Consider the following 20,273-nt stretch of genomic DNA (forward strand, 5'->3'; position numbering starts at 1 on the left):
ACATTTCCTTTTTTAAAATACTCCGTGTTGTTTCCACCTACTGTTCTATTTGAAATAATACTAAGTCTTGTCTCTATCATCCTTGGTGTTCTCTCTACTCCCTCAGCTGAGCAGCCACCGTTAAGTTTGACAAATGAGGTAAAAGTACCTTCTGCATTTTCATCCGGTTTGTTGATAAAAATGATAAACGGAGCTAGACCAAAAGCAGAGCCCTGCGGCATGCCTGCTGAGACCCCCTTCCCGTTAAGGTCAGTACGGTCCACCTTCGCTGGGCACAGAAGTTTAACTTGCTGCAAAAGACCGCTCCCTCTGTCTCCCATTCAGAGGCGCTCCATGCCGCAGATGCCACCTGGGGCCCACAGCCTGAGTGTTTAGCCAGTCCCACCTCAGAGCCTCAAACGAGCATCCAGGAGCCTCTGTATCCTCAGGGCCCCCTGTACACCCCACCTCATTCTCCGTTAACCTCTGACACCTACCATCCACTCCAATCCTGGTGTCCTGCTGTCATCTTGCAAACAGATAGTGATACCGAGCAGGACCCTGTGGGGCTCCCGGGCACAAAAGCCTTTCTGTGCCCCCCACTTCTTGATTACAGGAAGTAGGCTTCATTCAGCCTCCATGACCTTCCCTGAGTTCCAGCGGGCAGGTTCAAACAGTTGCTAATCAGGGAAGGGAGGGGATACAGAGGAGACAGGAGAGGAACAGTCAAGAAACAATAGTGCAGCCTTGGGGCAGGGTCCTGGATCCCCCTCCAGGGATACACACAACAATATCCTTGAGCTGTTTTGCAGATACAGAAACCCCAACCAGGTGGGAGAAGTTAACAGGTTGATGATGCTGACTCCCACATGCCCCCCACCCAGGTGGAGGACGGAAGGATGATTTCGATGCTCCTCACCTCAATCAACTAACGCTTGAACTCTGTCGACCTCTGTCGCAAATTCATGCTGAATTCTCCTCAGCTCAAGCCCCTCATGAATACGCATGAATACCCTTAGCTTAAAACTTGCCCAGTTTTGCTGTGAGGGAAACACTGCTTTGGGATAACTCCTTCCTTCCTCCGATCTTTAGCTTGGTTGTATCTTTTGGTTGACACCCACCAAGAGGCGAACCCACCTTTCAGGTACCACTCTGATGCCACACACGCATCCCCGGCCACGCCGTTTTCCTGGGGCACAAAATACCCTTTCCCCTCTCGCTCCACACCGTACCCGACCTCTAGAGTGTGCCTCAGGTGCCAAGTCCACTCTGACATCTTCCCAACGGACTTGGTTTCCACACACTGACTTCTTCCCCTGCTGGACACCAAAAGCCTTTAGAATCGGTCCCCTCTACTTGGGTCGAGGGGGCGCATCCTCCTTCTAATCCGTGTTTGAGCACAGAGGTCTGGCGGGCCCCTATTTCTCTGCAGTTTCCCACAGTTCTCATTCGCGGCAGAAGTACTATCTTCCTCAAACATTTTCCCCACCCACTGTAATCGCTGCTCCCATCTCTCCCTCCTCATGCGATCTTACCTTTCTTCCCACACCCGAGGACTCAGGAACCTGCTAGAGTCATCGTCATGGCTGCTCTGCTGGCTGCTGAGAAAAGACAGCATGTGAACCGTTAACGTTCGGCTTCTTTCTCAACCCTGGGGGAGAGCATCTAGACTTCAGCTCAATGGAGAAACGGGGTTACAACATCTTAAAGGTAGACGTTCCCCGGGGAAGTTTACACAGAGGGTATACTGCCAGACGGTGGAACTGAGACACACGTTTGGTGAAAACCCCACCCATCGTACCTAAAGCACAAGAGGAAGACCCTGACCTATCACCTTCTTCTTCCCAGGCCACACAGTCTCAGAGAGTGAATGCCTCGGGCATTCTCTGTACCTGGGCCTCTAGATCTGTAGGACAGAATAATCCCATTCTTCCGCCTCCCCTGAGACACTCAAGGTGCTGGCTTGCAGTCTTGTGGGCAGGAAGGGGAGGGGTGCGGGCAGGAGGGAATTCCAGCAGGAGAAAGACTTGAGACTTGATGGAGTCTGGGGCCACCCGGCCTGCTTCCCTGCCTCCAGGGAAGGCTGAAGAGGGTGAGGGACGAAAGAGGGATTAGAAGGTGGAGTCCCTCCACTCCTTAAAGCCCTGTAGGCACGAAGATTATAGAGCTTCAACTCACAAGAGTTCTTGAAGTGCTTACTTTAAATGACTGTGGAATTCAACAGTCATTCATCCTACTCAAGAGAAAGAAAAGCTGTTCAGACACCTTAGGACACTAACTGAACAGAAAGCTGGTGAACAAATAATTTTTATTAATTGCTAATTATTAAGTACTCCAGGTTTCTAATCAAGAATCTGGAGCCCCCGTGGGCTAAGAATGGTGTTTGCTTTTTTAAATGGCTGGGAATAACATTTTTTAAATGATAATAATATTTCATGACATGTGAAAATTATATGAAATTCAAAATGATGTCATAAATAAAGTTTTATTGAAACACAGCCACACCCATTCATTCGCATACTAACCAGGGCTGCTTTTTTGCTACAATGGCAGAGCTGTGCAGTTAAGGCAGAACTGAATAAGTGCAGTAGTGAGGCCATTAGACCCACAAAGCCTAAATATTTACTGTATGGCCCCTTACAGAAAAAGTTAGCAAACCCCTGTTTGGCATAGATTCCATTCATAATAAATTCCTGTTACCATAAATGTCACTATAACCCAGGCCCAGTACAACCAAACTTGTTCCCTTGTTCTGGTGGCTTGTTCAGCCATAAAAAGCACTGCTCTCTATAGAGTACACTCCTTAGACTAGATCCCCAGAAGATGGCAAACTGTGAACAATCTTGTAGGGTAGGTGCCTGCCCCAGTGACTGCTTCTCCACCAAAGAAGCACGCGATTTTACAACCACGCTCTGATGTTCTGATTTTTCAGCAAGAAGTAAATGAACTTAGAAGCAAGTTACATCAAATTTTCAAATACACAAACATACACCTACACACACACACACACACATGCCAGACATCAGAACAGCACCACACACAAAGCTTCCAGTTGCTTGGCACAACCAAGTGTGTACACAATCCTGTGTTTTCTTTTACTCTACACAAAGCACTTTTTTTTTTGCCGCTCGTTCCCTGTGGAGAACATGTGGCTACTCATCATTCCCTCTTTGCAAGGTCTCATAGACTTGCCTTTTAAAAACTCCTTATAACAAAATTATACTGCTGTGTTGCTAACCCGTGGGATTTCTTACATTGGGACTGACCTGTCATATGTATCAAGCACCCTCTTCTATACAACTTGGAATAGGTGTTAAGACTACAGTAGGCAACCCACAGATGACTGGAACTCCAATTCCACAGCAGACTCAGCATCAAGAGAGAAAAACCAAAATAACAATAATAATAATAATTTAAAAAGAAAAAAAAAGAGAGAGAGGAATACCAGTCTACACCGTTGGCAGTACATGTGAGGAGAAGTAGGAGGGAGGGCTGTTTGGAACCCAGTGGTTTACACTATCTAACACCCAAAGGGGCTCAACCAACCCAATGACCACAATCAGCATTACGGCCTCTTCACGGAAGAGATCAAACTGGACTCCATTTAAGCTATCTATAACGGGGCTGTGCTTCCTTCTCACCCTACCCTCACTCTGGCAATCAAGGCTTAAAGTAAAGCTAATAGAGGGGCTCCCAGAACTAAATGAGAAGTACCAGAGTTTCAGAAAAATAATCGTGAGCTGATTTTAGCAAGTTATCTCACTAGATGGCACTGCTGACTTCCAAACCAGAACCTGAACGAGGCCAAGCCATCCAGCTTCTGAAACCAAAACTAGAACCAACTTTCTGGCGCCCCCTTCTGGCCTTCCCATTGCTTAGAAAACCGTTCAGAGGGTGGAGATGAAAAGTTAACAATGGATCACCTTCAAACGATTTATTGGTTCCAAATAACTAAGAAATATCAACGTGCATGCATTCAACAAGTATTTCTCCAATGCTCTCTATGTGCACATATGTCAAAAGGCAGCATCCAAGTTAAGTCAATACTTTGGAATACGCTGCCTCAGGTTACATCCAACTTCCTCCACTTCCTACTTAACACAACCCTGAGCAAATTAGAAGTCATTTTCCTTACCTACAAAATGGAGATAGATGTTACGATAGTTCTTACTGTTGTAAGGATTAAAGAATGTAAAGCTGCTGTAAGAATTAAAGAATGAACATATGTGAAGTATGGAGAATACTGCTTGGCACATACTAACTGTTGTACAAATGCTATTATTATGTGCAAGTCATCGTTTTGTGGGTCATGGAAAATAAAGACGTGAATCAGACAGGGATCCTGCTCTCAAGGTGTTTACAATCTGGAAAGTAAGAGTCAATATAAACTATAATTTTAAACTACATTTAAAAGTAGAAAATGATAACTCTTAGAAGTAAATATTAAAAGCTACAGAAACATAGACCAGAGAAAGATCACTTCCTTCTGGGGCTGGTAAGAGAAGACCATCTCAACAGCAAGGGTTTTTTTGCTGACACTTGAAATTTGAACAGATTCAGGATGAGCAGAACTGAGAAGAGAGGGCGTTTTTTTTTTTTTTTTTCTTAATTTATTTGGCCACTCCGCGTGGCTTGTGGGATTTTAGTTTCCCAACCAGGGACTGAACCCAGGCCCCCGGCAGTGAAAGTGCAGAGTCCTAACCACTGGACCGGCAGGGAATCCTGAGAGGGCATTCTGGTTCAGCTCGGCTCACCAAACATTTACCACCTACCGGGCACTGTGCTAGAAGGCTGGGACATAAGGAGCCCCAGTCTAGGAGGCACAAGTGTTCCCTGAGCACTGCGAAGCAGCAACACCGGAAGGATGAAGGGGCGCAGGTCGCAGACACTTCTGCTGGGGAATTTCAGGCAACATATTGGAGAGGAGAACGTAGAACAGCAGGAACTACGGGTAACTCCACAGCAGCAACAGCTGCAGCACGCATGGGCTCCCTCCTCCTCTAGACACCCCCCTGCCTCCCCACCCGCCAAAGGAGCCTGGTCCTCTCTCCTCCCATTTTCAGAACTTTTTTTCCCACCGTCTTTAAAGGTGAGATAGACGCCAACCACTACCACTCCACCCAACCCCATGAAATGATCGTTGTTGAGCAGAGATTCAGACATTGCCTTGCTCTCTGGCAAAATTCTCAGCTCCTCTTTTATATGAGCCTTTTCAAACAGTACAGACCACCTGGACGCTGGGCAGCTCACCCTGCTCCCTAAATGAATCTGCCGGTCTTCTGAGGTCATGCAGAAGAGCCGTCACCACGGTAGGGTGCTTGCAGAGGGCTATGGAAGGCCAGAGGTCAAGGGCCACGTCCACAACCGCTCCATTTCAGTCAAGGCCTTGGAGGGACAGGTGGCCAGTGCGGGCTCTACGGCTTAAGGAAGCTGAGAAGAACTTGAAGGAAGTCCGGCAGAGGGCGCTCACGGATGAAAACGTCTCTTAGAAAGTCTGTAAAGAAACTCCAAACACCGATTTGGAATGACTTAGCCTGGGCACCAGATGACTGAAAGTCAGCTTAACACTGCAAGGAAGGGAAGTTGTACAAGCAACCGTTTGCCTTTCCCCCAAAAGAGCTAGAAAACGCATGAGGCTGACTAAAATCCCTCCTGCTGTAAATTCAAGCTGCTGATAAAAACCACTGTAGAAATTAAATTTTGAAACAGCACACTGTGTTACTAAATACGGTGGGGAAGCGCTTCTGTGCGTCCCGCAATGTTCCGGAGGGAAAACAGCTGAAGCGAATCGAATCTGGAGTCCTGGTTTCGTTCTCTGCCAGCAAGCTAGTGCTGGGAGCTTATCCTAGAAGGTCACACTGAACCAGTAACCCTGGCTGGGAAAAATCCATTGTAATCGGAGGCAGAGCACACTCCAGAGGCAGAAATTCACAGGATACCGAGCTAGCAGGAAGCTCCGCAAGGCAGGCTGGGTAAATTCCCATGATTCCACTGGTCTCCCTTCCTCCCTCCCCCACCCCCGGGCACTGGCAGGAAGGTCAGCCTAAACCCACAAGCCACCAGGAAGGTGTCCTTCTGCCCTCTGCAAAGTACAGCTTCACTCCTGTGGAAACTAAATTTGGCACTTTTTCTGAGCTGGTGCTTCCTAAGTAGAAACAGTTCTTTCTCGCCCAGACAATACTAATGGGCTCTCCTAAGCCGGGAAGGGGTTTTGGGAGATTCAGGGGATTCCAAGCAGTTATGGGGCTATGCGAGATGTCATTTAGTATTTCCAGAGCCTAATGGAACCTGTACATTTACCGACACGAAGGCTGTGCACTCATTTTTCGCATTTCTTTGTTTCCGGCTCTAATCAGAGCAATCTAGTGTGTTAATACCAATTATCTTATGCTAATTAGAAGCTCTGAAAAGCTCAGAGTGGCTTTGATTGATAAATGTCTGATTAATAAAAGTGGGGGATATGTATACGTATGACTGATTCACTTTGCTATACAGCAAGGAACTAATAACACGATGTTGTAAAGCAACTATACTCCAATAAAAATTAATAAAAAAAATTTTTTTAAGTGGGGGAAGAAATTTAGTCGATGTAGTAGAATAGCATGGAGACAGACAAACCGAGGTTCGCCCTGGCTTTGTTTCTTATTGGCCCTATAACTTTGACCAAGTCCCTTACCCTCTCTCAGCCTATTTCCCAGCATGAGTTCAAGATTTGGAATCAGGAAGACACAAGTTCTGCCACTTAGCACAGTGATACTGGGCAAATTATTTAACTTTTCTAAGTGTCAGACATGGGTATACACCACATGGCTTTAAGGACTGCAGTGGGGATTAGAAATGGTAGAAATCATCTATAGAAAGTGTCTAGCGCCACGTTTGGGCCTTGGTAGGTGTACCAGAAACGTTGGACATCAATTGTACTTAATATTCACAGTTAGTTTGGCAGATAAATACTTTGAAACATCCAATACATGGGAGGAAATTAACAGAAGAGAACCTTATGATAAAAAATGTTGAGAGCCACTGACTTGAAAAGTAGAGTTGCACTGTCACTGATAAAAGGCTGGATTTTCATGTTGAATTATATCTGCCTGAGAAATGACTCTAGCGTCTACCATTTCAGTTTAAAGAGGAAGGGCATCTGGGGGAAGAAAGGCAGGTAGCCTGTAAGTACAGAATAAAAGAGAATAGTTTCTGTTTGTCATCTGGCAAGCGGGTATAGGAAAGTCTAATAATAGAAGATAAGTAAACAGATGTGATTTGGGACACTGCCAATGCCTGCCAGCTTCTTATACAACATAACTGAATATTCTCAATTACTTCTTAGAAAATAACATGCTCTGTGTGAAGATTAATGATCTGTCTACAAAGGTAGCAGGACTGCTTCTGCTTAATGCCTTCCCTGGGAACAAGTAGCAATGTGAGTAGCTGGTCAAAGATTGAGGGATTCAGAATCCAGCTAAATATCTTTTAACTCATTACAACTCACTAATGTTTCTCTATTGAATAATTCTTCTGCCTCTAAACATACCCATGTCTCTGTCTTTAAAAAATAAAATCTCTCCCTCAACTCCTTTATGTTTCCTTCCTTCCCTACAGGGCCATATTTTATTGAAAGAATGCACTATTTGGTGACTGCCGAACTTCCATCAAAACTCTATCAGAGATTTGCATATAATGTGTTGTGATAATTAAGCAGTTATTAATAAACAAAGAAGAAATCCTCATCTCCCTATTTCAGGCATATCTCATTTATTGATTTTTCTATGTAATTTAAAATTGTTCATCTTTAAAACATTTTAATGCTCCTAAGGCAATCAATAAACTAAATTACTTTAAAAAAAATCTGTATCAGAATAAGCTAGAAGCTTTTCTATGCAGATTCCTTGGCCCCCTCCCCAAATTTACCAAGTCAGAGTCTGAGCCTGTCCAGGAATGCGTATTTTTTAAAAGCTTCCCAGTGATTCTGGGGAGCAACCAGGATAGAGACCCACTGGACATCACACTCACTGCCTCTGCTTCCTCACCATAGATTTCGTGAATTAGTCACTGTAACCTGGACCACACCCTTACCCCTCCTTGGTTTGATCGACCAAGACCTCTGTTACTGCCAAAGCCAATGACAACAGTTACATCCTAACCTCATTTGACCACCCAGGCAGGTCTGGCATTGATGATTATTCCCATTCTTTAAACTTCACCCTTCTTGCCTTCTATGACCCTCTGCTCTTTCTTGGATTTTTTTTTGCAGTACGCAGGCCTCTCACTGTTGTGGCCTCTCCCGTTGCGGAGCACAAGCTCCGGATGCACAGGCTCAGCGGCCATGGCTCACGGGCCCAGCCGCTCCGCGGCATGTGGGATCTTCCCGGACCGGGGCACGAACCCGTGTCCCCTGCATCGGCAGGCGGACTCTCAACCACTGTGCCACCAGGGAAGCCCTCTTTCTTGGATTTTATCCTACTTTTGTTTTTCTCTTCTTTTTTAGGGAACTTCATGGACTCTTCTTCTGGTTGGTCCTAAAATGTTTCCCAGGACTCATTCAGCCACTCATTTAATAAATTATCTGATACCAACTATAGGCCAGGCATTGTTCTAGAATCTAGATACCAAATACAAAGTAGCAAATGAAACAGATGAAACGTCCACGCTCAAGGAGTTCACATTTTGTTGGGTTTCTTGCTCTTCCAGCTTTACACCCGGGGAGCCTAGTTTCTCTGAAATTGTTATATCGCACGTCCAGGGGAGAGGATTTAGAGCTCTCATCCGATTCTCAAATAGAGAACGCAACCCACAGAAGATTAAAATCCACGGCAATGTATCTCTGGGGAATCATGTCCACACGCAAGGCTTCAATTATGATGGATAAGTTAATGACCCCCAAAGACAGCACAGCACTGAGCTGTCACTAGTCACATGTGGTTGCTTAAATTCATTAAAAATTCAGTTCCTTAGTCGTACTAGATACATGTGAAGAAACTGATGACCACATGTGGCCATTAACTTCCATATCAGTGCAGCTAAAGAACACCTCCATCACTGCAGAAGGCTTTATTGAACAGCGTAGAGGTTTCCAGATCAAACCCAGGATTTGAGTTCCAGTTCTGCCACTTGTTATCGGAGTAACTCAGAGCAGCCTGTTAACCTCTCTCTGCATTCCTGCCCCCTTGTCTTTTAAAATGTAAGTCACTTCACACACCTGTTTGGAGGATTGACCAAGTTAACTGATATAAAGCACTTAACAGAAGTCTTGGCAAGTAATAAGTACCCCCAAAATGTTAATAATACTTATTTTTATTATAATACATTTGCCATGGTGAATGGGTCCAACAGGAATCTCAAACTGAACATGCCCAATACTGATTTCACCATCTTTTTGTCCTGTCCTTGGACTCCACAACTAAGGATGCCTGCAAACCAGAAATGCACCTCCATGTCAATTTCACACCAGGTCCTGCAGATGCTACCTTACTATCCCTCAAAGGCATCCCATCCTCCCTTCAACACTGACTGCCACTGCTTGAGGTCAAGCTCTCATCACTCCCTGCGGGGATTACTTTAATCGGCTCCTCACTGCTTTGCCTGTTGCCAACCCGGCCCTGCTCCACTCTGTCCTTGACACTGATACATCAGTGTTCTTCCTGATATGCAGATCTGATCACGGCTCTTCCTGGCTTACTACTTTATTTTCTTTGACCGCGTGGTTTGAGGGATCTTAGCTCCCCGACCAGGGATTGAGTCTGGGCCCTCGGCAGAGAAAGTGAGGAGTCCTAACCACTGGACTGCCAGGGAAGTCCCCTCCTCCTGGCTTAAAATCCTTTAGGTGTCTCCTAATTTCAGAAGAGTTCAAAAACTCCTTAGTTTAGCCTAAAACTAAGCTATAAAAGCCCAGTAAGCTGACTGCCATCTACCTTCCTAGCGTCCACATCTCCCTCACCGGCTCCAGGATTTCACTCTCCACTCCAGTCATTCTGCTTGTCCCTGGCTTTGACTTTGCTCTTCTCGCGCCTGGTTTATCCTTTTCTCCACTTCCCCTCTTTGTTTCACTCATTCCCATGGGCTGAGGCAGGACCCTTCAGGGATTAAGCCTGAGGGCTCTAGCTTTAGACGGTCAGCACTCAAGTCTGATTCTTCCACCTATTCAACTTCACCCTCCATAAACTGGGGATGATAAAAGTATCTTCTTCACTGGGGTGTTGTGAAAATTAAATAAATTAGTACCCACAAAATACTTAGAAAGGTATCTGGCATTGAGTAGATACTCAATATTATAGCTATTATCATCCTCCAAAAGTAGTACCTTCTCAGGGAAATCTTCCTCGATGGCCACCACCCACACTATGGTCCCTATATCACCCTGCCCTGTACTTTCCTTTATCATAACACTTATCATACTCCTTGGGATACAGTAATTACTGATTCAGTTCTGTATACCTTCTACCACACACTGTAAGTTATTTGAGAACAAAGATCCCATTTTAGGTCATTTCTTTCCATCCCCAATGCCCAGCACTGTACTTAGCACCTCTTAGATGTACAACATGATAAATTAATGTACAAATATCTAGCCTTGTCCTCCCTCTGAGGTCTCCACTTTCTGCTGAATACTCCCCGGCCAGTCCAGAAAGACACTTCGCTGAGTATAGATTACATGCTCCCTCTAGATTACAATGTGCTTCCAAAATGCTCATCAACCTTTTCTGGACACCTGTGTTCAAAGTATCCTGCTAGTCCTTACTGGATTTGTAAGGCCTGGCCTGTGACCTCAAGGAGCCCACCAGTCTGTATGAATTCCTGATGGACCATAAATTCATCCATGTTTCCAGCAGACTAAGCTTCAGGGTTTGGTGCTCTGGAGATGCCAACTTGAATTAGATGTGAACCTTCTAAATACAGTCACCACTGTAAGCAAACCCATGAGGGCTGGCATGGCCCTCCTAAAACCAGCCCTCCTCTGCCCCACCCCTATGCCAGAGTTATGGCCCAACTCTCAGTTATCCAACATGAGGAAGCCATACCTCATGCTTGACAAAGCCTCCATTGGAGGGCGAACAGGAAAGAAGGTGGCCCTCCAATTAGACATCACAGGTATTCGTCAGTGGGAAAAGATTCTGAAGCCCAAAGCTGCAACATTTTTTTTTTGTTTCTTTCTTTCTAAAATGCCTATGACTAGTAAACTTTCTCTTCTGTTAATTTAAAAGAATTTTAATTTTTATTTATTTGATTGAGGTATAATTGACATAAAACATTGTATTAGTTTCAGGGGTACAACATAATGATTCGATATTTGTATATATTGCAAAATGGTCACCACAATAAGTCTAACATCTGTCACCATACATAGTTACTTTTTTTTTTTTTGGCCGTACCACAAGGACTGCGGGATCTTAGTTCCCCAACCAGGGGCTGAACCCGGGCCCCAGCAGTGAAAGCGCCAAGTCCTAACCACTGGACCGCCATGGAATTCCCACAGTTTTTTTCCTTGTGACAACAGCTTTTAAGATTTACTCTCTCAGCGACTTTCAAATATGCAACATCATATTATTAACTATTGTCACCATGCTGAACATTACATCCCCAGGACTTAGGTATTTTATAGCTGGAAGTTTGTACCTTCTTTTTTTGGTGACATTGGTATTCCTTTTTGTTTTCTTTTTTTACTGAAGTATAGTTGATTTACAATTTGTGTTAGTTTCGGGTGTAGAGCAAAGTGATTTGGTTATACACACACACACGTGTGTGTGTGTGTGTGTGTGTGTGTGTGTGTGTGTGTATCTATCTATCTATCTTCTTTTTCAGATTCTTTTCCATTATAGTTTATCACAAGATATTAAATATAGGGCTTCCCTGGTGGCGCAGTGGTTGAGAGTCCGCCTGCCGATGCAGGGGACACGGGTTCGTGCCCCGGTCCGGGAAGATCCCACATGCCGCAGAGCGGCTGGGCCCGTGAGCCATGGACGCTGAGCCTGCGCGTCCGGAGCCTGTGCTCCGCAACGGGAGAGGCCACAGTGGTGAGAGGCCTGCGTACGACAAAAAAACAAAACAAAACAAAAAAGATATTGAATATAGTTCCCTGTGCTATACAATAGGACCTAGTTGCTTACCTATTTTATATATAGCAGTTTGTACCTACTAATCCCAAACAATGCGTTTTAAATTTTCATGCTAATCCCTGGGTCTCAAGAATATAGATAATCAAGCTTCGGTTGGAAAAAAAAATTTTTTTTCTCGAATGCCCTGTTCTGAGGTAGTTTTCACAAAGGGTAAAGCATCCCTCACCTAGGCCTCTCACCTCACACAATTAGAAGACTTACACCTACCCCATTACATCCCCTGAAGGCGCCATTGGGGGGGGGGAGCAAGGAGAATTGTGCCAGCTTATCTCTCTTCAATTGTGCTTAGCTAAAGGAACACACTGCCTCTTTCTAGTTTCCCACATCCCAGTAGCTTCCTTGGCCTCAATCACTACTCAGCGTCACACGGAAATCTTAGACCATCTGAAGAGAGTAAATACAACTTCACCAGGTCTCCTGGTAGTAAACTTTTACTCAGGATGGAACAGGGCTGACGAGTTGTTTCCCAGGACCTGAAGTCTGTGAGAATTCGCCAAGGCCCTGGGCAGCAGAGTCTCAGAGGCCAGCCTCCTCCCTCCCCAGCCCCCTGGGGCCTCTCCTGCCTTTAGAAAATCCCTTCCTTCCCAATCCAGAGCCTTCACATTGGAGAAGGAAGGAAGTGCCAGGAAGCTGCAAAGAGTTCTCAAACCCCAGGAGAGCCAGAAGCCACTCTGTCCACAGATAACCTCAAAACCTGATCTTGGACAATCATCTTTTTTGGGGGGGCTGCACCACGTGGCTTGTGGGATCTTAGTTCCCCGACCAGGGGTCGAACCTGGAGCCCTGGCAGTAGAAGTATGGAGTCCTAACCACTGGACCGCGAGGGATGTCCCTTGGACAATCATCTTGATCCTGGTCACTTTACCTAAACTGCTCAAAATGGGTTAAAATTCCTTCTCCATCGATTTCCCCTCACAGGAACAGGTCAGGAGACTTTCCCAGGACACACCAAGAGCCCCTGCCTGTGCTCCCCACACATCCCTACTTCCTCCACACCAAGAACCCTTAAATTATATTCCCAACAATCAGGTTTTGAAAGAGATAACTGACAACACACTATCTGTCTCCTGGTTAATTTGTGAGTGTGTTTTTAGTCAAAGGCACACAGCTACCATTCAGGTCAGCATCCAGTAACATGCCTCACCGCATTGGGTTGATAGAATTCAAATGAAACAATGTGTGGTTTCTATTAAGCCTTTGGAAATTCTGTTAATACCTAAAGGAACCCCACCCTCCAAGGAACCACTGACTTCAATAATCAATATACAAACTGGTGTTCGCTGGATCTCCTCTTGGCTCCGCTTCTACCAACCTCCGCATGGTTAGAGTTTTGCCCACAGTCACCTTCTTTTCACTACACATTCTCCCCCCGATAATCTCGTGCAAGTCCATGGCCTCAACGACCCACATGTTGACTCCCAAACCTGTATCACCAGCTTGGACCGTTCCACCAATCATCAGTTCCCCGGACCCAGCTGCTTACAGGACATGACCAAAACCCTGCGTCCATGCGCTCCTCAAGCAGCATGTCCCAAACTGCCTGCTCCCTCCTGCACTCTCACCTCTTCTACCGAACCACGTGCATCCGCTTTCCTTCGCTCAGCCACCTGCATCACCATCCATCCACTGAGCTATCCAAACAAGGAAACTTAGAAATAGTTTTAGCGGTTCCCTCTCCTCCGCTTCCTACCTCCAATCTGTCACCGAGTTCTGTTGCTCCTACCTTTGAAACATCTTTTATATCCATCCCCTCCTCCCTACTCCTCCTGTCCCTGCCCCGGTCATACCAGACTGGCTGCACAAGAACTGACTGAAAACTTTTTTAAAAATAGGTTCCTATACCCTCACTTGCCCTGGATTCTGATTCTGGGTGTCTGGGTGGAGCCTGAAGGATTTTTAAGGCATATCCCAAGTCTGCAACTATTGTACTAAAGTCCTACCCTACTGAAATGGCCCCTTAACTGTGCTGGATAATTTTTTTTTTAAATAAATTTATTTATTTATTTTTGGCTGCATTGGGTCTTCGTTGCTGCGCGCGGGCTTTCTCTAGCTGCGGCGAGCGGGGGCTACTCTTCGTTGCGGTGCGCAGGCTTCTCATTGCGGTGGCTTCTCTTGTTGCGGAGCATGGGCTCTAGGCGCGCGGGCTCAGGAGTTGTGGCTCGCGGGCTCTAGAGTGCAGGCTCAGTAGTTGTGGCGCGCGGGCGTAGCTGCTCCGCGGCATGTGGGATCTTCCCGGCCCAGGGCTCGAACCCTGCGTTGGCAGGCGGATTCTTAACCACTGTGCCACCAGGGAAGTCCCTGGATAAATTTTTAACAACCAGCTTGAAGGGGAAAAGGGAATGACTTGTATCACTTGTTGACTTCTGTGCTGTAAATTCTCCCACCACGTGTGATTTCAAGCACCAACGTGATGTCACTAAAAATATCACACTGGGAAGCTATGTGCACAACTGGCGGATGCAAGCCGGTCCCGCAAGGAATTCGCCTAGACCACCACCTTTATCTTCTAAAACAGAGCTAGACATGCCTCTTCCCAAGTCCTCTGAGTGTTTCCCCTAATGTCACAGATGACAGTCCAAAGACCTTTGTCACTCACGAGGCCTTACAACACAAAACCAACTTCTCAACTTCTCCCCACAGGAAGTTCCGCCTACGTTCTGTTGACACTGAGCCAATTGTGCTCTCCAAATACGCCACGTCCACTCATTTCTCCAAGCTTTGTCCGTATCATCCCCTAAATGTCTCTTCTACATGATCCCACAGACCCCACCTCAGTAACTGCATCTCCCACCTTGGCCAATCGAGCCCCATGTCACACAGAAGCCTCGCTGTCTCTCCATGGCCTCATTGATTTCCTCTTCCTACCTGACCCTTTGAGCTGCAGAACTGCGACAAATCCAAGCCTGAGCAGCTATTGCCAGTGTTGATGGTGGCCCTGCCCGAGCCTTGGAGATAACCTGTTGGCTGCATCAGAGAAACCCTCCTTCAGCGCAAGTACTGGCTGCTTTGTTCAGTGTAGTCAAGCTACTGCATACTAATATGTTTAATACTAACAGTAATCCTTCACATTTAAACAGTGCTCTCCAGTCTACAAAGTGCTTTCTTGTACATTCTTCCATCTGATCTTTCCAACCTTATAAAGAAGATAAAATATATGTGTGTGTATATATATACTCTGATCCTCATTTTATTGGGTTTTTTTTTTGGTTTTTTTGGTCGCACCGTGCGGCTTGCGGGATTTTAGTTCCCCGACCAGCCGACCAGGGATCGCACCAGGGCCCTCGGCAGTGAGAGCGCCAAGTCCAAACCACTGGACCACCAGGGAATTCCTGATCCTCATTTTAAAGATGAAGAAAATAAGGATTCAGGGGAATATATGACATGTCTAAGGGCGAATGGTTGGTAAGCTAAGGAATGAGGATTTCAACCCAGGCTTTCTACTCCAGAATTCCTGATTCTTTCGAGGATTTCAACCCAGGCTTTCTACTCCAGAATTCTTGATTCTTCCACCTTGAGCACATGACCACGCTGGGCCATAGCCTTCACTTAAGACTGGGAAGGGCTGGGCGGCAGGGATGACCTCAGTGATGAGACCGGGGGAGATGTGAGCTTGGGGTGGGGGCACTGGGAAGAGCCTGAATGTTCATTCTGCTGAAATTGCCAATGTCTCTGCCCTGCAGGCGGCAGCCCTTAGCCAGAAAGCAAGAACATCTGGGAGGTCCAAGGCCACAGAAACCTCGAAACGAGAAGTGACAAGCGTTTGCCCGCACCAGTCAACAGGCACTGACGTGAGATGGGACCGATAATGCAACCTGCCATGAGGTCTCAGGGCCACAGGTGAAATCACAGAAATAAACAAGTGTTTGATGATAACTGAAAAAAATAACTTATGGCTCAGAGTAGAGCTGTTTCATCAACCAGCTGGTGGAAAAGCCACAGGCACACCAAATACACCAGAGCGCTGTGCCCGGTGAGAGCGCAGGACTTCCTAGAGCCAGAGTCAGGCCTCGAGAGACTTCCAGGAAGCCAGGGGAGGGTTGGCCTGAGCCCAAGGGGGAGGCTTTGAAGACCAGGGAGGCCAGGACCATCTCATTTAGGTCTGAGAGCAGGACTCAGGAAGGGTAGGCCAGTCGCAGAGCAGAAATGCAAGTGCCCTGAGGGCCTCTTCATAGAAAGAAGAGTAGGAAACACTTGGCAGTGCCAACTTGACTCTACTGCCAGCCGAGGTGGGGGCAGCTTGATTTAGGGCCCAACCTGGAGTAGACTGGGCAACTGGTGAATTCCCACAGGAACGTTCCAGATTCACCCCCCACTCGCCCCCCCAAAAAGGTGGCAAGAGTCTATTTTACAGCTGATTGAAGATCCAACTCAATTAAAAAGAAATATGTTTCCAAGACATTTTATGACTCTGGCTTCCCAACTGGCAGTTAATTTTGTCACCACCTGTCTGTTTCCCTCTAGTTAACAGAATTCAAATCCCTTAAGCTGAAAGTGTAGGAGTCCAAAAGGTTAAGGTAGGCAAGATACAAAAAGCCTTGTGTTCTGCCCCAGGGACCAGGGACAGAGGCACCCAAGGAGAGGAGAAGCGGATGCATCTAGAAGGAAGGACGAATTCTTGAGTCCTACAGGACAAAGGACACCTGGGGGAGGAGGGCTGTTTATGCAGAAACCCTATCACAGACAAATGGTCAGATACTATGGAGGGACCATGGAGTTCAAGGGCAGACTGCAGGCCGTGCTGTTTTCCAGAAAGAGGCCTTTCAGCCTCCTTGCCTCCCCTTCCCTGCCCGACTCCCATCCCCATCCCCTTCCATCCCCCATCCAACTTTGCCCTTAGCCCCAGGAAAAACCGGTTTATGGTAAAACTGTTATCATGGGTTTTTTGTTTTTCCAATTAGAAGAAATAAAAACAGTTCTAACCAAGAACTTTGGTCATTTACCAACTCACAGGGAGCCCCTCAGGGGCCTGGGAAGAAACAGTATGGACTGGACCTAGAGTGAGGAAGTCAGGGTCCAACAGCCTGATCTGTTTCCACAAATGGTTTTCCACACAGGAGTAAATGCCTATCTTTTCAGCCAAGCACTTTGACAACTTTCTGATAAGGTATAGGCCACTCATTGTCTTTTTTTTTTTTTTTTTGGCCGTGGCATGTGGCATGCAGGATCTTAGTTCCCTGACCAGGGACTCAAACCCATGCCCCCTGCAGTGGAAGCGCACAGTCCTAACCACTGGACCAGGAAATTCCCCCATTGTCCACTTTTTACTAAGCAAGAAGGCAACAGGTACTGGAACACCTGTTATGGGAATAGTGAACAAAAGAAAACAGAAGTTGAATAAACCACAAATCGTTACTTTTTGGTTTGAGAATGTTAATGAAACAACCTCTCACCCCGCCCATCGCATCCTGTCCTACATTCAATTAACCCTCTTCACGTTCTGCTCTGGGATTCACCCACATGGACAAGGGCATAAAATAGATATCGATGATCTACAAAGTGGATCATTCATTCACTTAAAATTCATTTAAAGAACTCTTTGAATGGCAGCCTGTAAACAGGGAAAAGATGAGAAAGCAAACTTTGGGTGGGCCAGCTACTGTGCTAGAAAGCAGCAGACACAAAAGTACCCGAAGACCCTACCCTCAAGAACCCTAATGTGTGTTGAGAAATGAAGCTGAAAGGCTAAAGACAATTAATTATGAAGAACCAGAAGTTTGTTTCATAGAGGAAAGGGAAACTAACATGTACTGAGTGCCTACTCTATGCATTTTTCACATTATCTCACTTAAAAGTCAGTATTTGAAGAAATATTTTTTATTCAAATTCTGTTCTATTCTTCTTGATTTATTTAGAGCAAGATTACAAGTGTCCCATTTAATGTAACCAAGTCCCTTCATCTGCCCTAACTCCACTGTAACTATAACTCATCTAGGATGTTCTTTCTGACCAACACAGCGCCCCTCCTACGACAACGTCCTTTAAACGCTTTTCCAAGCTCAGGACTAGGCCGGCGATTGTGCTGGAAGATGCCTGAAGCCCACAAGAGTGTTGAGTCCTCTAGGTCTGAGTCCTCTATGTAACTCTGCTGGGCTAAGAGCATATACATTATATGGGAGCAGAATTTGCCACCCTAAAATATGTCTCTTCGGCACATCGATTGTTTTAAGCTGGTTATTTTCTGAGAAAACAGCAGACCAGGGAAGGGCTCTAAAAACCAAGTAGGAGTTGCCCTTCTGTAAGAGACTTCTACATTTGTAAGGGAAATCTCCATCTATCAGGCTGTCTCCCTCTCCACCTGGAAGAGGAGGAAGACCAAATCTCCAGCAACTCTTATCAGTGGGGAAAGGAACCACTGAGATCTGAATCACAATCACCCTTGTTCACTGTGCCTTTCCCGGTCACCTCCCAGAACTGACTCTCCCCACCCTTAGCATCCTCTTTTGTCTTTAGCTGAGGATGGTATTTAAGGAGAGGGCTTGGGCCATTATGGCAAATTACTCAGATTTCCTGGGTCTCTCCCACGTGCACATGTTATTAAACTTCTGTTTGATTTTCTCCTGTTCATCTGTCTCATGTCAATTTCATTCTTAGACCAGCCAGAAGAACCTAGAAGGATACAGGAAATTTTTCTTCCTCCCCAACAACATGAATCACTGGCTAAGGAGATCCGACTCAGAGTTGAGGGGAAATTAGAGGAGCACAGTCCAGAAGCTCTACTTCCATTCTGTAATTGCCCATCTGCAGAGTTGACACTTAAAAAGTATTCCACGTGTACATACATACCCTACACGTTCTTGTCACTCAAAATGCTCCTGTTCTCCTCTCTCTTTCCTGCTCATCACTCACATTTCAGCAGTAAATGAGAGGGTGGGGGGAGGGGCGGTTTACAACAAGCAGGGGAAACCCTGGCCCTTCCCTGTTTCTTTAGCTAGGATTCTTCAGATCAAAAAAGCCATCTGCTTCAGACTCTTTTTTACATCCAGTTCCTTCTCTGGGCAATCTGAGTGAGAAGGTAATGAATGACACTGCATGGGCAGGCTCCATTCCTGAGCTCAGCTGCCAGTCTCGTTTGGATGAGACAAGTTGGTATTTGTGATGCCCGGTTGCCCCAAGAGGACGAATATTCGCTCCAAATGGGTCAGACTATTTTGGTTGCATCATACTTCTTGAAGCTACCCACCTTTTTCTCTTTCATTACCCACCTCCCCGAACTGGTGATCCCCACCAGCTGCGTCCACTCCCTCTCTATTCACTTCACCCCCTACAATCAAGCTTCCAATTCTACTGCCCGATATAAAGTGTTCCTTTATCAAAGGTCACCAATGACTGCCTAATGGCCTTTTTTCCTATCTCAATTCTTTCTGACATTTCTACAGCATTTGGAATAACTCTTCCTTCTTGGGGTAAAAAGTATTCCATCCTTGACTTAGTTTCAATAGTACTTAGTGAAATCACATCTTTCATTCAAACCAGCATTTCTGGAGCACTTACTATGGGCTAGGCTCCATTTGAGGGAACACAAAGAGAAAGATACATTCCACCCTTAAGGAGTTTACTGCCTAGTGGAGAAAGAGACAGTCCATTGAACAATGAGATCACACACAACAAGGGAACTGCTTCACAGAGGGCACGATGGGGAAAAGTATGTACAAAGTTCAGTACCCATACCAGTGAAAGAACACCTGGGTTGCACGGGAACACAGATAGCACTCCACAGAGGAGGAAGCATTTGAGCTGACATTTAAAAGATGAGTAAAATTTGACTAGCAGACCACATTCCAAGTGGAGAGATTGGTACATGGCAAGAAACAGATGCAAGCTCAGTCAAAGACCTCGACCTTAGCACGAAACCCACACTGTTGGAGATGAAGGAGGACGTGGGAATGGCAAGAAATGAATGTGCGCAAGTAAGCAGGGTCTGCATCACAAAGGCCCTTGTGTGTTCCAGAAGCGGGAGGAAATTTCATCCTGTAGAGGACAAGGAGGCATTGAAGAAACCTGGAGAGGGGAGTGATTTGTTTATTAGAAGAAAGTAAAGGGTTAAGTGGGAGGCCTAGAAGGAAGCCCTCTCAGCAAAGCAGAGGGGATGAAGGCTCAAGCTAAGGAGATGAGGATGGAGAGAACCGACGAGCGGGGAAAGAGGCAGGAGGTGCCTGACTGCAGGTGATGGGAGCAGGCGAGGGA

General features: G+C 46.1%; 1 protein-coding gene across 2 annotated transcripts in view; it reads right to left on the bottom strand.

Annotated features, from left to right (window-relative positions):
- The window catches only part of GRAMD1B (GRAM domain containing 1B), a gene marked incomplete at its 5' end in the record, with an annotated part of 176,548 nt that overhangs the window by 133,963 nt on the left and 22,312 nt on the right, over positions 1-20,273 (bottom strand). For both annotated transcript variants that reach the window (XM_082659711.1, XM_082659710.1), the window contains one exon: positions 1,515-1,580. In XM_082659711.1, coding sequence (XP_082515837.1) covers positions 1,515-1,580 — 66 coding nt within the window. The remainder of the gene's footprint in view (positions 1-1,514; positions 1,581-20,273) is intronic.

The sequence above is a fragment of the Grampus griseus genome (assembly GCF_964374135.1).
Source record: "Grampus griseus genome assembly, chromosome: 8".
Classification (NCBI taxonomy): Eukaryota; Metazoa; Chordata; class Mammalia; order Artiodactyla; family Delphinidae; genus Grampus; species Grampus griseus.